We start from the raw sequence: 13,032 nt of genomic DNA on the forward strand, positions 1-13,032 counted from the left end.
TGCACGTGGACAATCCGGAAGTGAAAGTGCGACAAGATGTTAGCCCACCGCATCCGCTTTTCCGAAAGCTGCTTCTATGACAAGAAGTAGCGTGAACTCTGATGATCAGTAAAGACCATGAAGTCGGCTCCGAGTAGGTAATGTCGCCACTGAGTAAGAGCATGGATCACTGCCAATAGCTCTTTCTCATAAATCTGTGCTATCAAGTCTCGCCTTGAAAACAATCGGCTTTCATGGCAATCACATGGCCTTCTTGCATTAAGACCCTAGACTACGACCACAAGCATCACAATATACTTCGAATGACTTTTGCAAGTCTGGCAAAGCCAACAGTAGTCCAGTAGTCAGTTTTTCTTTAACTATCTGAAAGGCAGTCACCTTTGTCGATCCCCACGAGAAAGGGACTCCTTTCTGAGCAATAGGTGCAAAGGGGAAGCTAGCTCTGCAAACTTTTGAATGAACCGTCGGTAGTAAGAACACAAGCCCAAGAAGCTTCTAACTTCATGAACATTCTTCAAATCTGGTCAATCGCGGATAGTCTCAATCTTGGCTGGGTCCATCTGTACTCCTATTGCTGAGACGATGTGTCCCAGAAAGTGTATCCCCGGCAAGAAAAAATTACTCTTTTTGGCATTGATAACCAATCTGTGATCACGCAATGCTTGAAAGACCTGTAGCAGATGGTGTCGATGTTCTGCTTCATCCTTGGAGAAAGCTATAATATCATCAAAGAAAGTGCCCATAAAAGCTTGATGCTTTCGGAAAATCCTATCCATCATTTGGTTGAAAGTCGCTGGAGCATTGGTAAGTCCAAAAGGCATCACCAAAAATTCTTATAAACCAAAGCTTGATTGATCCCGAAGCGATTTTGATATGATGATATCCGCTTTTCAAATCAATCTTGCTGAAAGAAGAGGATCCCTGAAGTCGGTCAAGAATATCATCGATCCTTGGAATCGGAAATCTGTTCTTGATAGTGAGTTTATTGAGAGCTCTATAATCAATGCACATTCTCCAAGATCCGTTTTTTTTTAGTACCAACAAAACAGGAGAGCAGTAGGGTGATGTACTCGGCTGGATAAGACCCTTTTCAAGAAGGTCTTTCACTTGGTTCATGATCTCTTCATTGTGGGCTCGACTAACACGGTAAGGTGGCCGGTCTGGTGGTGTGTTTCCAGGAATCAGATTAATAGTATGATCCTCAGGACGAGATGCTGGTAACTTGCCTGACAGGCCTTCAGAGAAACAATCAGCATGTGTGTGGAGAAAATCTTGGCGTTCTTTGTCAAGTTCAGGCATGTTTGTTTTGTGTTCGTCATTCAACTCTTTCAAATAGATTGAGTAAACAAAAAGACTAGATTTCATTAATTTGGAAATGGCTATAAGGACAGACTCGTCCTTCAGTTTTACATCAAGTACAATTTTATTGCCCTTTTCATTTGTCAAAGTTGCTTTCTTGGCCCGATAGTCGACCACGACGTTGTTCTCATGGTACCAAGGGACTCCTAGGAGGACGTCACACCCATGATGTAAAAGTCCTCGTGCCCTAAATACCCCTGACAATGCAAACGAAGTTTCCCAAGCCGGGTGTAATGGCTACATCCCGGGCGGGCGCCGCTAGAATTGCCTCTACTGGTGGCCCCATCTTGTCGGGCGTAATCTCGAGCCGTGCCGCCAATCAGGTGAAATGAAGTTGGCCTTGGCTCCTCCATCAAAAAAGATAAGGGCTTCTTGATCTTTCACTTTGCCCCAAGCTCGGCAATGTTGTGTACTTTCATCTATTTGGCTTGGGTCAATTCCCATGCAATCCCCGGTACTAGTCCAGCTTTCATCTTGCCTTTTCTGCCACGTTTCTCGGCTGCTCTAGAACTCTCTGGCTCTTCAGTCTGTCCTTACTGTGCCTTTTTGGGGCACTGTGCGGAGATGTGCCCTTGTTCCCTGCAACCAAAACACTTCCCCTCTTTGAGATAGTTAGCCCTTTCTCGAAGAGTCAGTCGGGTCGTGTATCCTTCTTTTCCTGGGAACTCTTTTTCTTTGTACTTTCATTATTGGAGGTTTGTGTGGTCCTTTGAATCAAGATTTTATCAGTGGGGTAAGTCAAAAATTCCGCGAATGTATCGAGAAACCCCGTTTCACATGACCCATTAATTCTTGAATAGAATCCGACTTTTGTTCAAGGCAGTAATCTCGGATCTCTGTAGGGAGTCCGCAGCAAAACCGCTCAATCTGTTCCTTAAAGGTGACTTTCTTAAATGAAGAGCTTGGTAGAAAAGAGTCCCAAAACCTCTCGCAATAAGCGTCCAAAGAATCTCCCTTGGTCATTCAAAGATGGTTCCAAGCGGTTCGTACATCCCGTTTGTACTCCCGGGTCAGCCAAGAAGAAATAAACAGCCGTTTGAGTTTCAACCACTTGACTGGAGCTTCGTTCCTTAGAAGAAGAGTGGACCACCATGTTCGAGCATTTCCTTTTAGAAAAGATGCAGCCCTCCTGATCTTGGAGTGCTCTGAGTAATGCCCTCCAGAGAAGGCTATGTCAAACTGTTGGATGAAGGCCAAAGCCCTTGGAGCATCTTGGAATCCAGAAAAGGATTCAAATTTTATCGATTGTCCACCATCTTTGAACTCCTTGATCTTTTTGCTCTTGTCTTCGAGAAAGTCGTATTGGTTGGCTCTGTAGAAGTGCTTCTTCTTTGCATAAAACATGTGGTGATCAGAGTCCGAATTGTCAGAGGATAACTCCTCTGTAGAGCTATCAGAAACTGGTCGGAATCTGAGTTTCTTTGCCTTTTTCTTGCTCTTTCCGAAGCTTTTCTTTTTGCTTCGCTTTTGGCCCTTTCTGTCCTTCTCGCTCGAGTCGGAAGAGCTAGAAGAATTGTTAAAAGAAGAGGAAGAAGAAGAACTGGGTAGTCATTCAAAACGCACATGCTTCTTCTGCTTTCTTTCAAATGCAAAAGAAGATAGAAGATTGACGGCCAAAGTAACCAGGGTAGTCAGTCCCCTTCTTGCGCTTCTTCAATTGCTTTTTCGATTGATTCTTCGTGTCCAAAAGCTAACCAATCTGGGTCTGAACCACCTCTTGAAGTTCTTGTTCAGTGAACATCCTCGGAGAAGGAGGTTTCTTGATTGCCGGTTTAATTGGTGGTTCAATGGCTTTTTGCCACCGAGTATGCACTTGAGCCATGGACTGTTGAGACAAAAATTTTGCAAACTGGGGATCTTTAGCAAACTGAAGCATTTGCTTTGTGCACTCGTCAACCTGTTGTCGACGTTGCATCCCCAAAAGTTAATACTGTGTAGGCCGAGGTGGCCCGTACTCATGTTCTGTTAAGTCGTTTAAATCTTGTGTGTTGTCTTCTCCCACCTCAGCGGTTGCAAAAGAGGTCGAATGATTCTTTTCGGTATCCATAAGTGTCGCGAGAAAAGGGATCAGATTTCTCGGTAGAAGAGAAATCGGCCGTGCTCTGAGACCATTGTAACAAACTTGGACACCCAAGTCAAGATTCTACCGCGACACTGCAGAGATTCACTTCAAAGCACTTCACAAATCAAAAGAGAATCGACACGGCCCGACGTAGTTCCGTGCCAAGAGATAGTGGCCCAAAGACTGGCGCTCCTTTCAATATTTCTTTTTATATTAATCGCCGAGCAAAGTACAACCGACCCGCTCGGGTGCTCGCTCTCAGACTTTGTGTCTAGATGCTGTGTAGAGTGAGCCCCTTAGGTCACTTATAAAGGTTTTACAAGGGTTGCTAAAAACAGACCGCCAAAAGCATTCAAATCAAAAGCAATTTGGCCCAAAAGCCTTCTTGGCTAAAATCTGTCAACAAAAAGCAGTCAGCGTAAGCTGCGGAAATCCATACTGCCAGCCAGCGTAAAAAGCGGAAATCCTTATGCACTGCCATGTCAGCAACCAGTCATCACTTTTTCTTGTCCGTACTATCAACGTGAATTATGGGATTCCGTACAGTTGCCACGTCAGCCCACGTCAGCGTGAGTGTGTGTCCGGACACTACCACGTCATCAATTTGTGACACCCTGAGAGTATGGATCAACTCCAGCCAAAAGTCACGAACAGTCTCCGCCAGTGGGACAGGGCGAGCCTCGAAGATGCAGAAGCAACGGGCCAAAGATGAGCTCACAACACACCTCTCTCTCACTGCACCACTCCTGGAGGGTAAGCTCTGTATAGCAGGCTGAAGTGTAGGTCGACCTCCTTGATCACTATCATCCTGCTGGTGGAAGACCAGGCAGCAACACCCCCAAGTGTACTGTCGCGCTGTGGAAAGAGTTGGCATCAGTCAAAGAACCCGAAGCCAAACCTGCTGTGCCATGGGCGAGTCCCACAAATAGTGACGCTGAATCTCCAAAGGATGGTCACAAGCTGCTAGGCTACCGAAAGGCCATTATGTACTAGCCAACTTCCCACAGCTGTAGCTCTGTGTGCAACTAGCCACTGGAACAAAGTGACTCGCCTCGGGTGTCTGGAGTCCTTGACAAGAACTTCCTTACAAAAGTACCTGACTGTGTGCTCGTCTGTAAAGAGCTGACACACCTCTGATCTAAGCATCCGAGAAGCCCATCCTGCGTAGAGTGCCCTCCAAGAAGTCGCAGTCAACTCTATCGTAGGCCTTCTCAAAATCGAGAAAAAGTATCACCAGATCCTCACCACGGAGGCGCGCGAGTGTAGATGCCTTCTAGAAAGTAAAGATGTTGTCAAGGATGCTACGCTCCTTGACAAAACCTGTCTGTGTCCCATGTATGATGCTCTCTAGGAGTGGCTGAATCCTCAAAATCAGAGCCTTGGCAAGAATTTTGTAGGCTGAATTGAGGATAGTGATGGGCCGCCACTGTCGAATCTTGTCCAAGGAGGCACCCTCTTTGGGAATGAGGTAAATCAGGCCCTCACTCATGTTGTCAGGCATCTCTCGTGTGTGTAGGATGTAGTGAAAAGCGTTGCAGGGATCTGAGCCAAGCAAGTCCCAATACTCTAAGAAAAAGCTGGGAGTCAAACCATCCTCACCTGGACAGCTACCACAGGGAAGTGCTCTGAGGGCCGCGTGGAGCTCCTGTAGAAGCTGAAGAGGCAGCTCAAGCCTCTGGCACATCTCCTCAGTCACAAGACAAGGCATTTGGGCCACACCTGCTCTCTGCATGCATCCCGACGCTCTGACTGAGGCGTTGCTGACAGCAGGTCACGGTAAAAGTTGGTGGCGGAGAATACGATGATGATGTCGAAAAAGGTGTCCATAAATGACCGGTACTCTCAAAAAATCCTGTCCATCATCTTAATGAACGTTGCAGGAGCATTTGTGAAACAGAAAGGCATCACCAAATACTCGTACAATCCAAAGGACGTCTTGAATGCGGTCTTGTATACATCTTCAGGAGCGATCCTGATTTGATGATAGCCACTCTTCAAGTCAATTCTGTCAAAGCATGTAGAACCCTATAACATGTCCAATATTTCATCGATCCTAGGTATTGGAAACATGTTCTCGATGATGATTTTGTTGAGACTATGTAATCAATGCACATTCTCCAAGATCTATCTTTCTTCAATACCAACACCATGGGCGATCAGTAAGGTGATGTACTGGGCTGAATTAGACCCTTTTGTAGAAGCTCTTTCACTAATTTCCTTGTTCTTGGCTCTGCTAACTCGGTAAGCTGACTGGTTTGGTGGCGTGCTACCGGGAATCAAACCAATCGTGTGATCTTTAGGTCTCTGTGAAGAGGTCACTCTCTTGGCAAGGCCTCAGAGAAACAATGGGGTTGAACTTGCAAGAAATCTTGTTGTTTCTTTAAGGGTCGGACATATTGGATGTTTTCTTGTCATTTAACTCATTCAAGTAGATCATAAACAAGCAGATTGGATTTTATTAATTTTGAAACGGTTGAAGCAGGACAGACTTGCCCTTTAATTTTACATCAAGTACAATATCTCTACCCTTTTCATTCTTCAATGTCGTTACGGCTGTGTGCGCTACGTGGACATGCTTCATCAACTTCCATAGCCAATTTTGTACATATCTCTAAATAGGAGTGTCTTGTATCCTAGGAGGATTAGTACTGGCAATTTTGTGAGCCCGTTCGTAGGACCTGCATTTCCGCACGAGTCCATTAGATCAGGTTTTCGAGTTTTGGAACCCTTATACTACGGTGGGCATCTGGCATGACGTGCATGGTAGAGGAATCCAATGAGCCATTCCTTGTGTCAATCGGATTCTCGGGTGGGCAGTTGTGCGGCAGTTTCATCCATAAACTTTGCATATTTATAACTTTGTTTTCATCAATCGGACTTATTTTTATAACTGTCTTCCAAGTTTCCCCTACCTTAGTCCTAAAAAGTTCATAAGCAGTATTTTGCCCTTTAGAAGGAGCAGGTCAGCGAGCGTTTTGGATCATTGAGAACTAGCACCATAGATCAGCCTAGCGTTTTGCATTTGTAGATTAGCCTTGGCATTTTGGTCCATGACTGCGAGCAAGTGCCCCGATCAGCAAATCAGCCCAGTGTTTTAAGTTTTCAGACCCTTTTCTCGCCGGAATTGTGCTGGATTTGCTAATGCTGCCTTCCTTGCTTGTTCGCGGACCTTCGGGAGCCCATTGAGCCTCTCCTCGGCCATCCCCTCACTGCATCGAGTGCTCCCATTGCTGTCCATTATCGGCTCCATCGTCATCTGTGTTTTCAGCCCTGCTTTGCACGTCAGAAAATGCAGCCAGATTTACTTTTTTGCAGCCAGATTTCAGCCCTTCATTCCTCACTTCAGGAGCGCAAATCAGCCCGAGATCTATCCCTTGGCGGCCATCAGCAACCTCTCATCGAGACGGATCCAAAGGCGCATCAAATCAGCCTTGGAGGTGCTTCATTTTTCAGAGTTACCGCGGTGACATTTCCCAGTCGAGTCAATAGAGTTTGCATTTGACGTATTGCATTTGTGTACATTTCATTTACGCAATCAAAAGCAAATAACACACCGATAACAGTGTGGGGGGTCCTTGAGAGGAGGTTTCGTTCTCTCTCTCTCTCTCTCTCTCTCTCTCTCTCTCTCTCTCTCTCACATTCTCTCTCTTCAAAGAAATAAAAGGAACCATCTTACGTGCCAAGTAGCACACATTCAAGCAAGGAAAGAAGTAAAGATTTATGGAAGTGTAAAGTCTAGATCTTGTCACCATTTCAATTCCGCTGCACCTGACATCTCTTTTGTAGACTAAAGACAGACTCCTTTCCTACGCGCACGCGCGCGCGCGCACACACGCACACACACACACACACACACACACACACACACAGAGATAGATAGATTTAGATAGATAGATTTTATTATCGTCCTCGGAGGTCAAATATGACCTATGGGACCAAAGTTACATGTGATGTAGTATGTGTACGGCTGATGAGTAACTCTCGATGCTCCAAAATTGTAGTGATGAGAGTCGCAATGGAGAGCCCACACTTTGGCTGGGAGAGGAAAGTGTGTAGGTCTAAGTTATGGCTGAAAATGTGAGAGAAGCAAGTTCGGATGTGATCAAAAGCTGAGCACTCTAGTAGTGTGTGGTACTCAGACTCTCGAACTTGCAGTGAGCATAATGTGCACAGTCGATTTGACTCTTCTCCATTGCCCCAACGCCCTATCTCGCATCGAAGGAAATGGGAGCTAAGCCGAATTGCTGCGATAGTGCGTATCGCGGACAAGGGAATAGGCTCAAGCATGTAAGTGTGAGTACGGTTTCCTCTCTCAGCGAAGAACATGGTTTTGTAGTTGGGGGCAATATAGGTGGTGTAATGTATGAAGCGTGACCCACCGGATTTCTCCCAAGCCGTAATACATTGGCGTTGTAGAAAAGCTTCATTCACTTGAGAGTCAATTGAAGCATCATGTAGCAAGTGTAATGCATCCCATCTCCCAAACCACTTCTTTATGTCTTGCATCCATCCCGTGCTCAAGATCTTGCTTTTATGCGTCTTTTGAACTTTTTTGCTTGCTTCCCATGCAATTGTAGGAAGTCGATGTGAGGGGTTTTGACGCATCTTTATCATGTACTCCACAACCCTTTCCATGCCCATAACCTCAATTGGAAGAGATCCCGACTCAAGAAGTAGGAGCATATATGGTGTTTGTGTCTTAACTTGGAGAAAGTTTGTAAGAAAACGCTTTTGGACATTCTCAAACTCTTTCCAAGTAAACTTTGAGATGCTCCCACCCCACACTTCAACTCCATAAAGAAGAACCGGTGTCACCAATGCATCAAAAAGATACTTCTTGAGAACCCAACACTTGAGAGAGAGAGAGAGAGAGAGAGAGAGAGAGAGAGAGAGAGAGAGAAAGATGTTCCCTACTAGTAGAGATCATTCCCTACTACTTACCCATGTAGTCCAGGATGCTGTAAGTGTTTTGTGCCAAGTAGCACACATTCAAGCAAGGAAAGAAGTAAAGATTTGTGGAAGTGTAAAGTTTAGACCTTGTCACCATTTCAATTCCGTTGCACCTGACATCTCTTTTGTAGACTAAATACAGACTCCTTTCCTGCGCACGCGCACACACACACACACACACACACACACACACACACACACACACACACAGAGAGAGAGAGAGAGAGAGAGAGAGAGAGAGAGATCATTCCCTACTACTTACCCATGTAGTCCAGGATGCTATAAGTGTTTTGTCCTTGGTTAGCCTCCCACATCATGGGGAAAAAGCAGATTTGGTTTCTTATTGATCATTCTAAAGGACCACTTCATTTTTCTTCTTGCATTATTCAAAAGCCTGCTCATTGTAGCAACAATTCTTCATGGACCTTTCAAGTATTTAGTTTCACTACATTTTGGTTGAGACTAACTTTGGTTATCTCACTTGATCTGTTGATTTTAAGGATTCTTGTGCATGCACTATAACTTCGGTATTGCGTAATGCTTTGTGGTTCATGAAATTGACAGCAATTGACTTTCTGACAGGTACGCTTGGAACACATGCTGGAAAGAATGACTCTTATCTCACAAGGGGCGGACACTGAAAGGCCCTCACAAGTTTTGGAGAATCTGTATATAGGAGGAGCTATGGCGGCTAAGTCTCTACATACTTTACAGTATATGGGAATCACCCACATCTTGTGCTTGTGCCCAAGTGAACTCAAGTCTTTTGGAGAGGAGTTCAACAAGTTAGCTTGCTACAAGGAGATTGAGGTATTCTTTCTATTTGGATTATATGAACGTATATGATTTCCGCTTTTTGCTCAGTTCTCTCTCTCTCTCTCTCTCTCTCTCTCTCTCTCTCTCTCTCTCTCTCTCTCTCTCTCTCTCTGTGTGACCTACATCTTCCCATGGGGTAAACAATTTAGAGGGAGGATACTTCAGGGATACCTTGTATGTTTGGACTATGGATGTAATTTTTACATACGTAGCTTATTTCAGCCTTTAGCTTTAGGCTTATTTTTCTATTCCTCTCAATGAGAGATTTTTTTCATTGTATGTACTGATTTGGTCTCATGGGCCAAATTGGCCTTTTCTGGACAGTAAGATACACACTTTCTCTCTACTGCAAAGACACATGAGGGAGTTCATGGGATGATCACCATTGTATTCTTTCTCCATTGTACACCTTATTAACCCTCATGTGATTGTACCCACACTAGGTACCATCGTTTATTTTATTTTTTACGTTACCAAGACCATTGTACTAGTCCCATATGGATGTAACCCTTTTCGGTCTCATAGGTCATTTTGGCCTTTGGAAGACGTTAATATAACACCTCTCTCTCTCTCTCTCTCTCTCTCTCTCTCTCTCTTCACACCCTTCACACACACACACACCCCCCCCTCTCTTAGCATTCCTCCTCACCTTGTATCATGGAGTGTTTCACACGCCATTGTACGAATGTTCAACCACAACATGATACATGGTCTTTGTGCTCGTGGTACATGATATCATCAGTTCAATGTTCTAGCTATGATCCAATCCTTTGTTATACTCCCTCTCTAGCTCATCATGCTTTGCTAGTGGCAGAATCCTTGTCTGATAAGGCCTGTTCCCCAAATATCTTCCCGTGGAGAATTGTCAGGATAAGTATAGTATCCAAAAGCCACATTTGGTTCTTGCCTCATGGGATTCCACACGTGTACACTGCCTTTGTAGACTCTAAAGCACGAAGCGCAACATAGCAAGTCGAGCCTCTGAATGGTAATGCCAGATCTCATCACCCAATTAGCTCAGGTGTTCAAAATTATGACTTTGTTCCTTTGAAGATTCACCCTTAGATCTCTAACTGTGCAGAAGGCATGGCATGCATTCAGATGCTCTTGTAGTCCCCAAGGAGACGCTGACATAAGTACAATGTTATCTGCAAACTACAATATATGGTCCGCAGCCCACGTAACCTAGCTTCTCTCCCTCTTCCTCTCTCGGTAAAAATCGCAATGTGTTGGCCTAGAGATCCATGGAGGGCTTATGGCTCTTGATTTGGAGCACCATGAATTCATATAGCATGCTGGTGTACTCTTGCCAAACATTGGGAGTGGTAATCTGTATCGGTGGCTGCTGGATCCTGTGAAGCCTTCTACATCCCTTCTGCCTCATATTAGAAATTTTATCTCGCTTCTTCGTACATGCAAGCTGGTGAAAATGAGCGCAAAGATGCTCTTGTGTACATGTACCAAGTGCCACCTCACATTGTAGGCGTGAGCATGAGCATGCCTGCATGTAATTGTGCCAAAGTATCACCTCAAGGCTCACATTGTAGGTGTCACCATGATTTATGAATGGCTTACTATGCCTGACTCGAGCCGCTCCACTTCATTGAGTGCAAGCTTTCAAAACTTCTCGTTATGTACGGCAAGCATGGAACCACTTGGTTCCTCACAACTACCAAAGACAATAACTGTCATTGAAGATTGTCGTGAAAGACTGCTTTCGGCAAGTGTCCATGCGAGCTTTTTTTTTTTTTTTTCTGTTCTGCCCATTATGTAAATCAAAGGTGCCAAATTCTGTTCTTTGCTTTCATTTTCTAGGTTCTGGACCAGGAGAATGCTGATATCAGCTGCAAGTTTCAGGAAGCATGCGACTTCATTCGTGATTGCGAAAGGGCAGCTGGGAAGTGTCTTGTTCATTGCTTTGAAGGGAGAAGCCGGAGCGCAACAATCATACTCGCCTACTTGATGACTCAAAAGTAACGCGTCTAACAGTACATTTGTGGGAACCATCCCTTATTGCTTAAAGAGTTCATTTTGTGGGGTGTATGAATACAGGCATATGAGCCTTTCTCAGGCATGGAAGCAACTGAAAACAGCACATTCTCGTTCACAGCCGAATGATGGTTTCATGCAGGCGCTCATCAAGCTTGACAAGGAACTTCATGGATCCAGCTCAATGGAATGGCAAAAGAAAAGGCCCACTTTGCAAATCTGCTATGTTTGTGGCAAGACTACTGGCTTAAGCCTGGCTGCCTTGAACAGCCATATGCAGAGGTTTCATCCTGGTGCCCACAACCCTTAGGCAGTGATATACTCTCTCTCTCTCTCTCTCTCTCACATATCCATCCATCAGAGATGCCTTGGGATATTCTTGACAGAGATACGTAGGCACAGACATGGTTTATTACAAGAGTTCCACGTGTTTCTGCCACAACAGCAGCTCTCAGCAAGACCCTATGCTGTGTCTCTTTTCAGCTCATGGGACTCGCCTGGATAGAGCACACCGTGTAGTGCATCTCGACGGCCTCGTCCCTCTCACAGATGACATCATGGATATATTTTCCATCGCCGCATCCAGGCCTTATTGAGAGGCATAGAGCAGCTCCTACAAGGTTCTTCACAGACGAGGAGATTGATGCCCTGATGTAGGAGCCCATGAGAGTTTATGTGATGGTGCTTACGGTTGCGGCTTACTTTGGAGAACAAGCTTTGGGAGAGGAGCTACCAGCCAGTTCTACTGGTTCACTTATTTGTTTACATTTTTTGCTTTTTTTAAAACCTTAATTGTTTGTACTGGGACATTTGGATCCTGTAATGATGATATAATTCCACAACCGCATAGGGCTGTTAGGCCTTTTGCAACAGCAAATAAAGTCGTTTCCTCTCTCTCTCTCTCTCACACACACACACACACACACACACACACAAAACTCTTGCCTCTCAAGCTTGTTAATTTATAGACAGGACTTACATTATACAGTACAAACAATCTACGAGTGTAAGTGTCAAATCTAAATTCAATTGTTAATGCTTATATTCATGTGGTATTCTCTCCTTTCTTTTTGTTGGCTCTTCTACTTTTTACCTCTTTTCCTTTCCACAGCCACGGGACACACACATGTATCTTGTTCTGTCTCATAAATCTCTCTCAGTGCTCATTAAAGGCATTTTTCCTAACCAATCAGAAAAAGGACATGATGAGGATTCAATCAGTTATTGCATTAACATTTTGAAAGGTTTACCAAATTTAATACCCTATGATTGGTCTCAAATGGCCTAGATGAAGAAGAGATTGCGATTGCTACTCGACAAATATCACTACTCTAGGCATTACCAAAAAATTCGTGGGGACCTACATTGAGCCCTTTATACCATTTGATAGCTATTGGAGCTCTGCATGCCAGAAATTGCTATCATAAACCCTGGGATTTTAGCAGCTTCACACTCATGGCCCCTCTCAATGAGAGACTCCTATTGACACCCATCAATGAAAGAGACAAGGAGGCACTCAAGAGTGTTGTGAGTAGACTAAAGGAGGAGAATATTGTAAAAATGGAAATCTTATAGTTCAAACAGACCCTATGGATTATTATGCATAACTTCCATATCTACTTTCTAGCCAACTCACTCAAGAAGTCCATGTTTGCCTTTCATAGATGAATCTTCATAGACACTCAAGGAGGGATCAAAGCCCTACTAGTGAATTGTGGCCATGCGCAATAGAATTTGCTATGAAGGATAAAATGAATAAAGAGGTTTTGCTTGAAGCTAGAGATTGCATTTAGCTAGAAACAAGTTGAGTTGATCTTGTAGACTCTTTGCCAGTGTATGCGTACATTGCCAAATGT

The 13,032-nt window shown here is 44.4% G+C and overlaps 1 protein-coding gene across 5 annotated transcripts in view; it reads left to right on the forward strand.

The window, feature by feature from the left end:
• The window catches only part of LOC147435576 (dual specificity protein phosphatase family protein), a 78,094-nt gene extending 65,870 nt beyond the window's left edge, over positions 1–12,224 (forward strand). For all 5 annotated transcript variants that reach the window (XM_086488591.1, XM_086488593.1, XM_086488594.1 and 2 more), the window contains 3 exons: positions 8,954–9,181; positions 11,003–11,160; positions 11,240–12,224. In XM_086488591.1, the coding sequence (XP_086344717.1) occupies positions 8,954–9,181; positions 11,003–11,160; positions 11,240–11,486 (633 nt within the window). In that variant the 3' untranslated portion in view covers positions 11,487–12,224. The remainder of the gene's footprint in view (positions 1–8,953; positions 9,182–11,002; positions 11,161–11,239) is intronic.
• The last annotated feature ends 808 nt before the right edge of the window (positions 12,225–13,032 follow it).

The sequence above is a fragment of the Adiantum capillus-veneris genome, chromosome 18 (genome assembly GCF_014529385.1).
Source record: "Adiantum capillus-veneris isolate H3 chromosome 18, ASM1452938v2, whole genome shotgun sequence".
In the NCBI taxonomy this organism is placed as follows: domain Eukaryota; kingdom Viridiplantae; phylum Streptophyta; class Polypodiopsida; order Polypodiales; family Pteridaceae; genus Adiantum; species Adiantum capillus-veneris.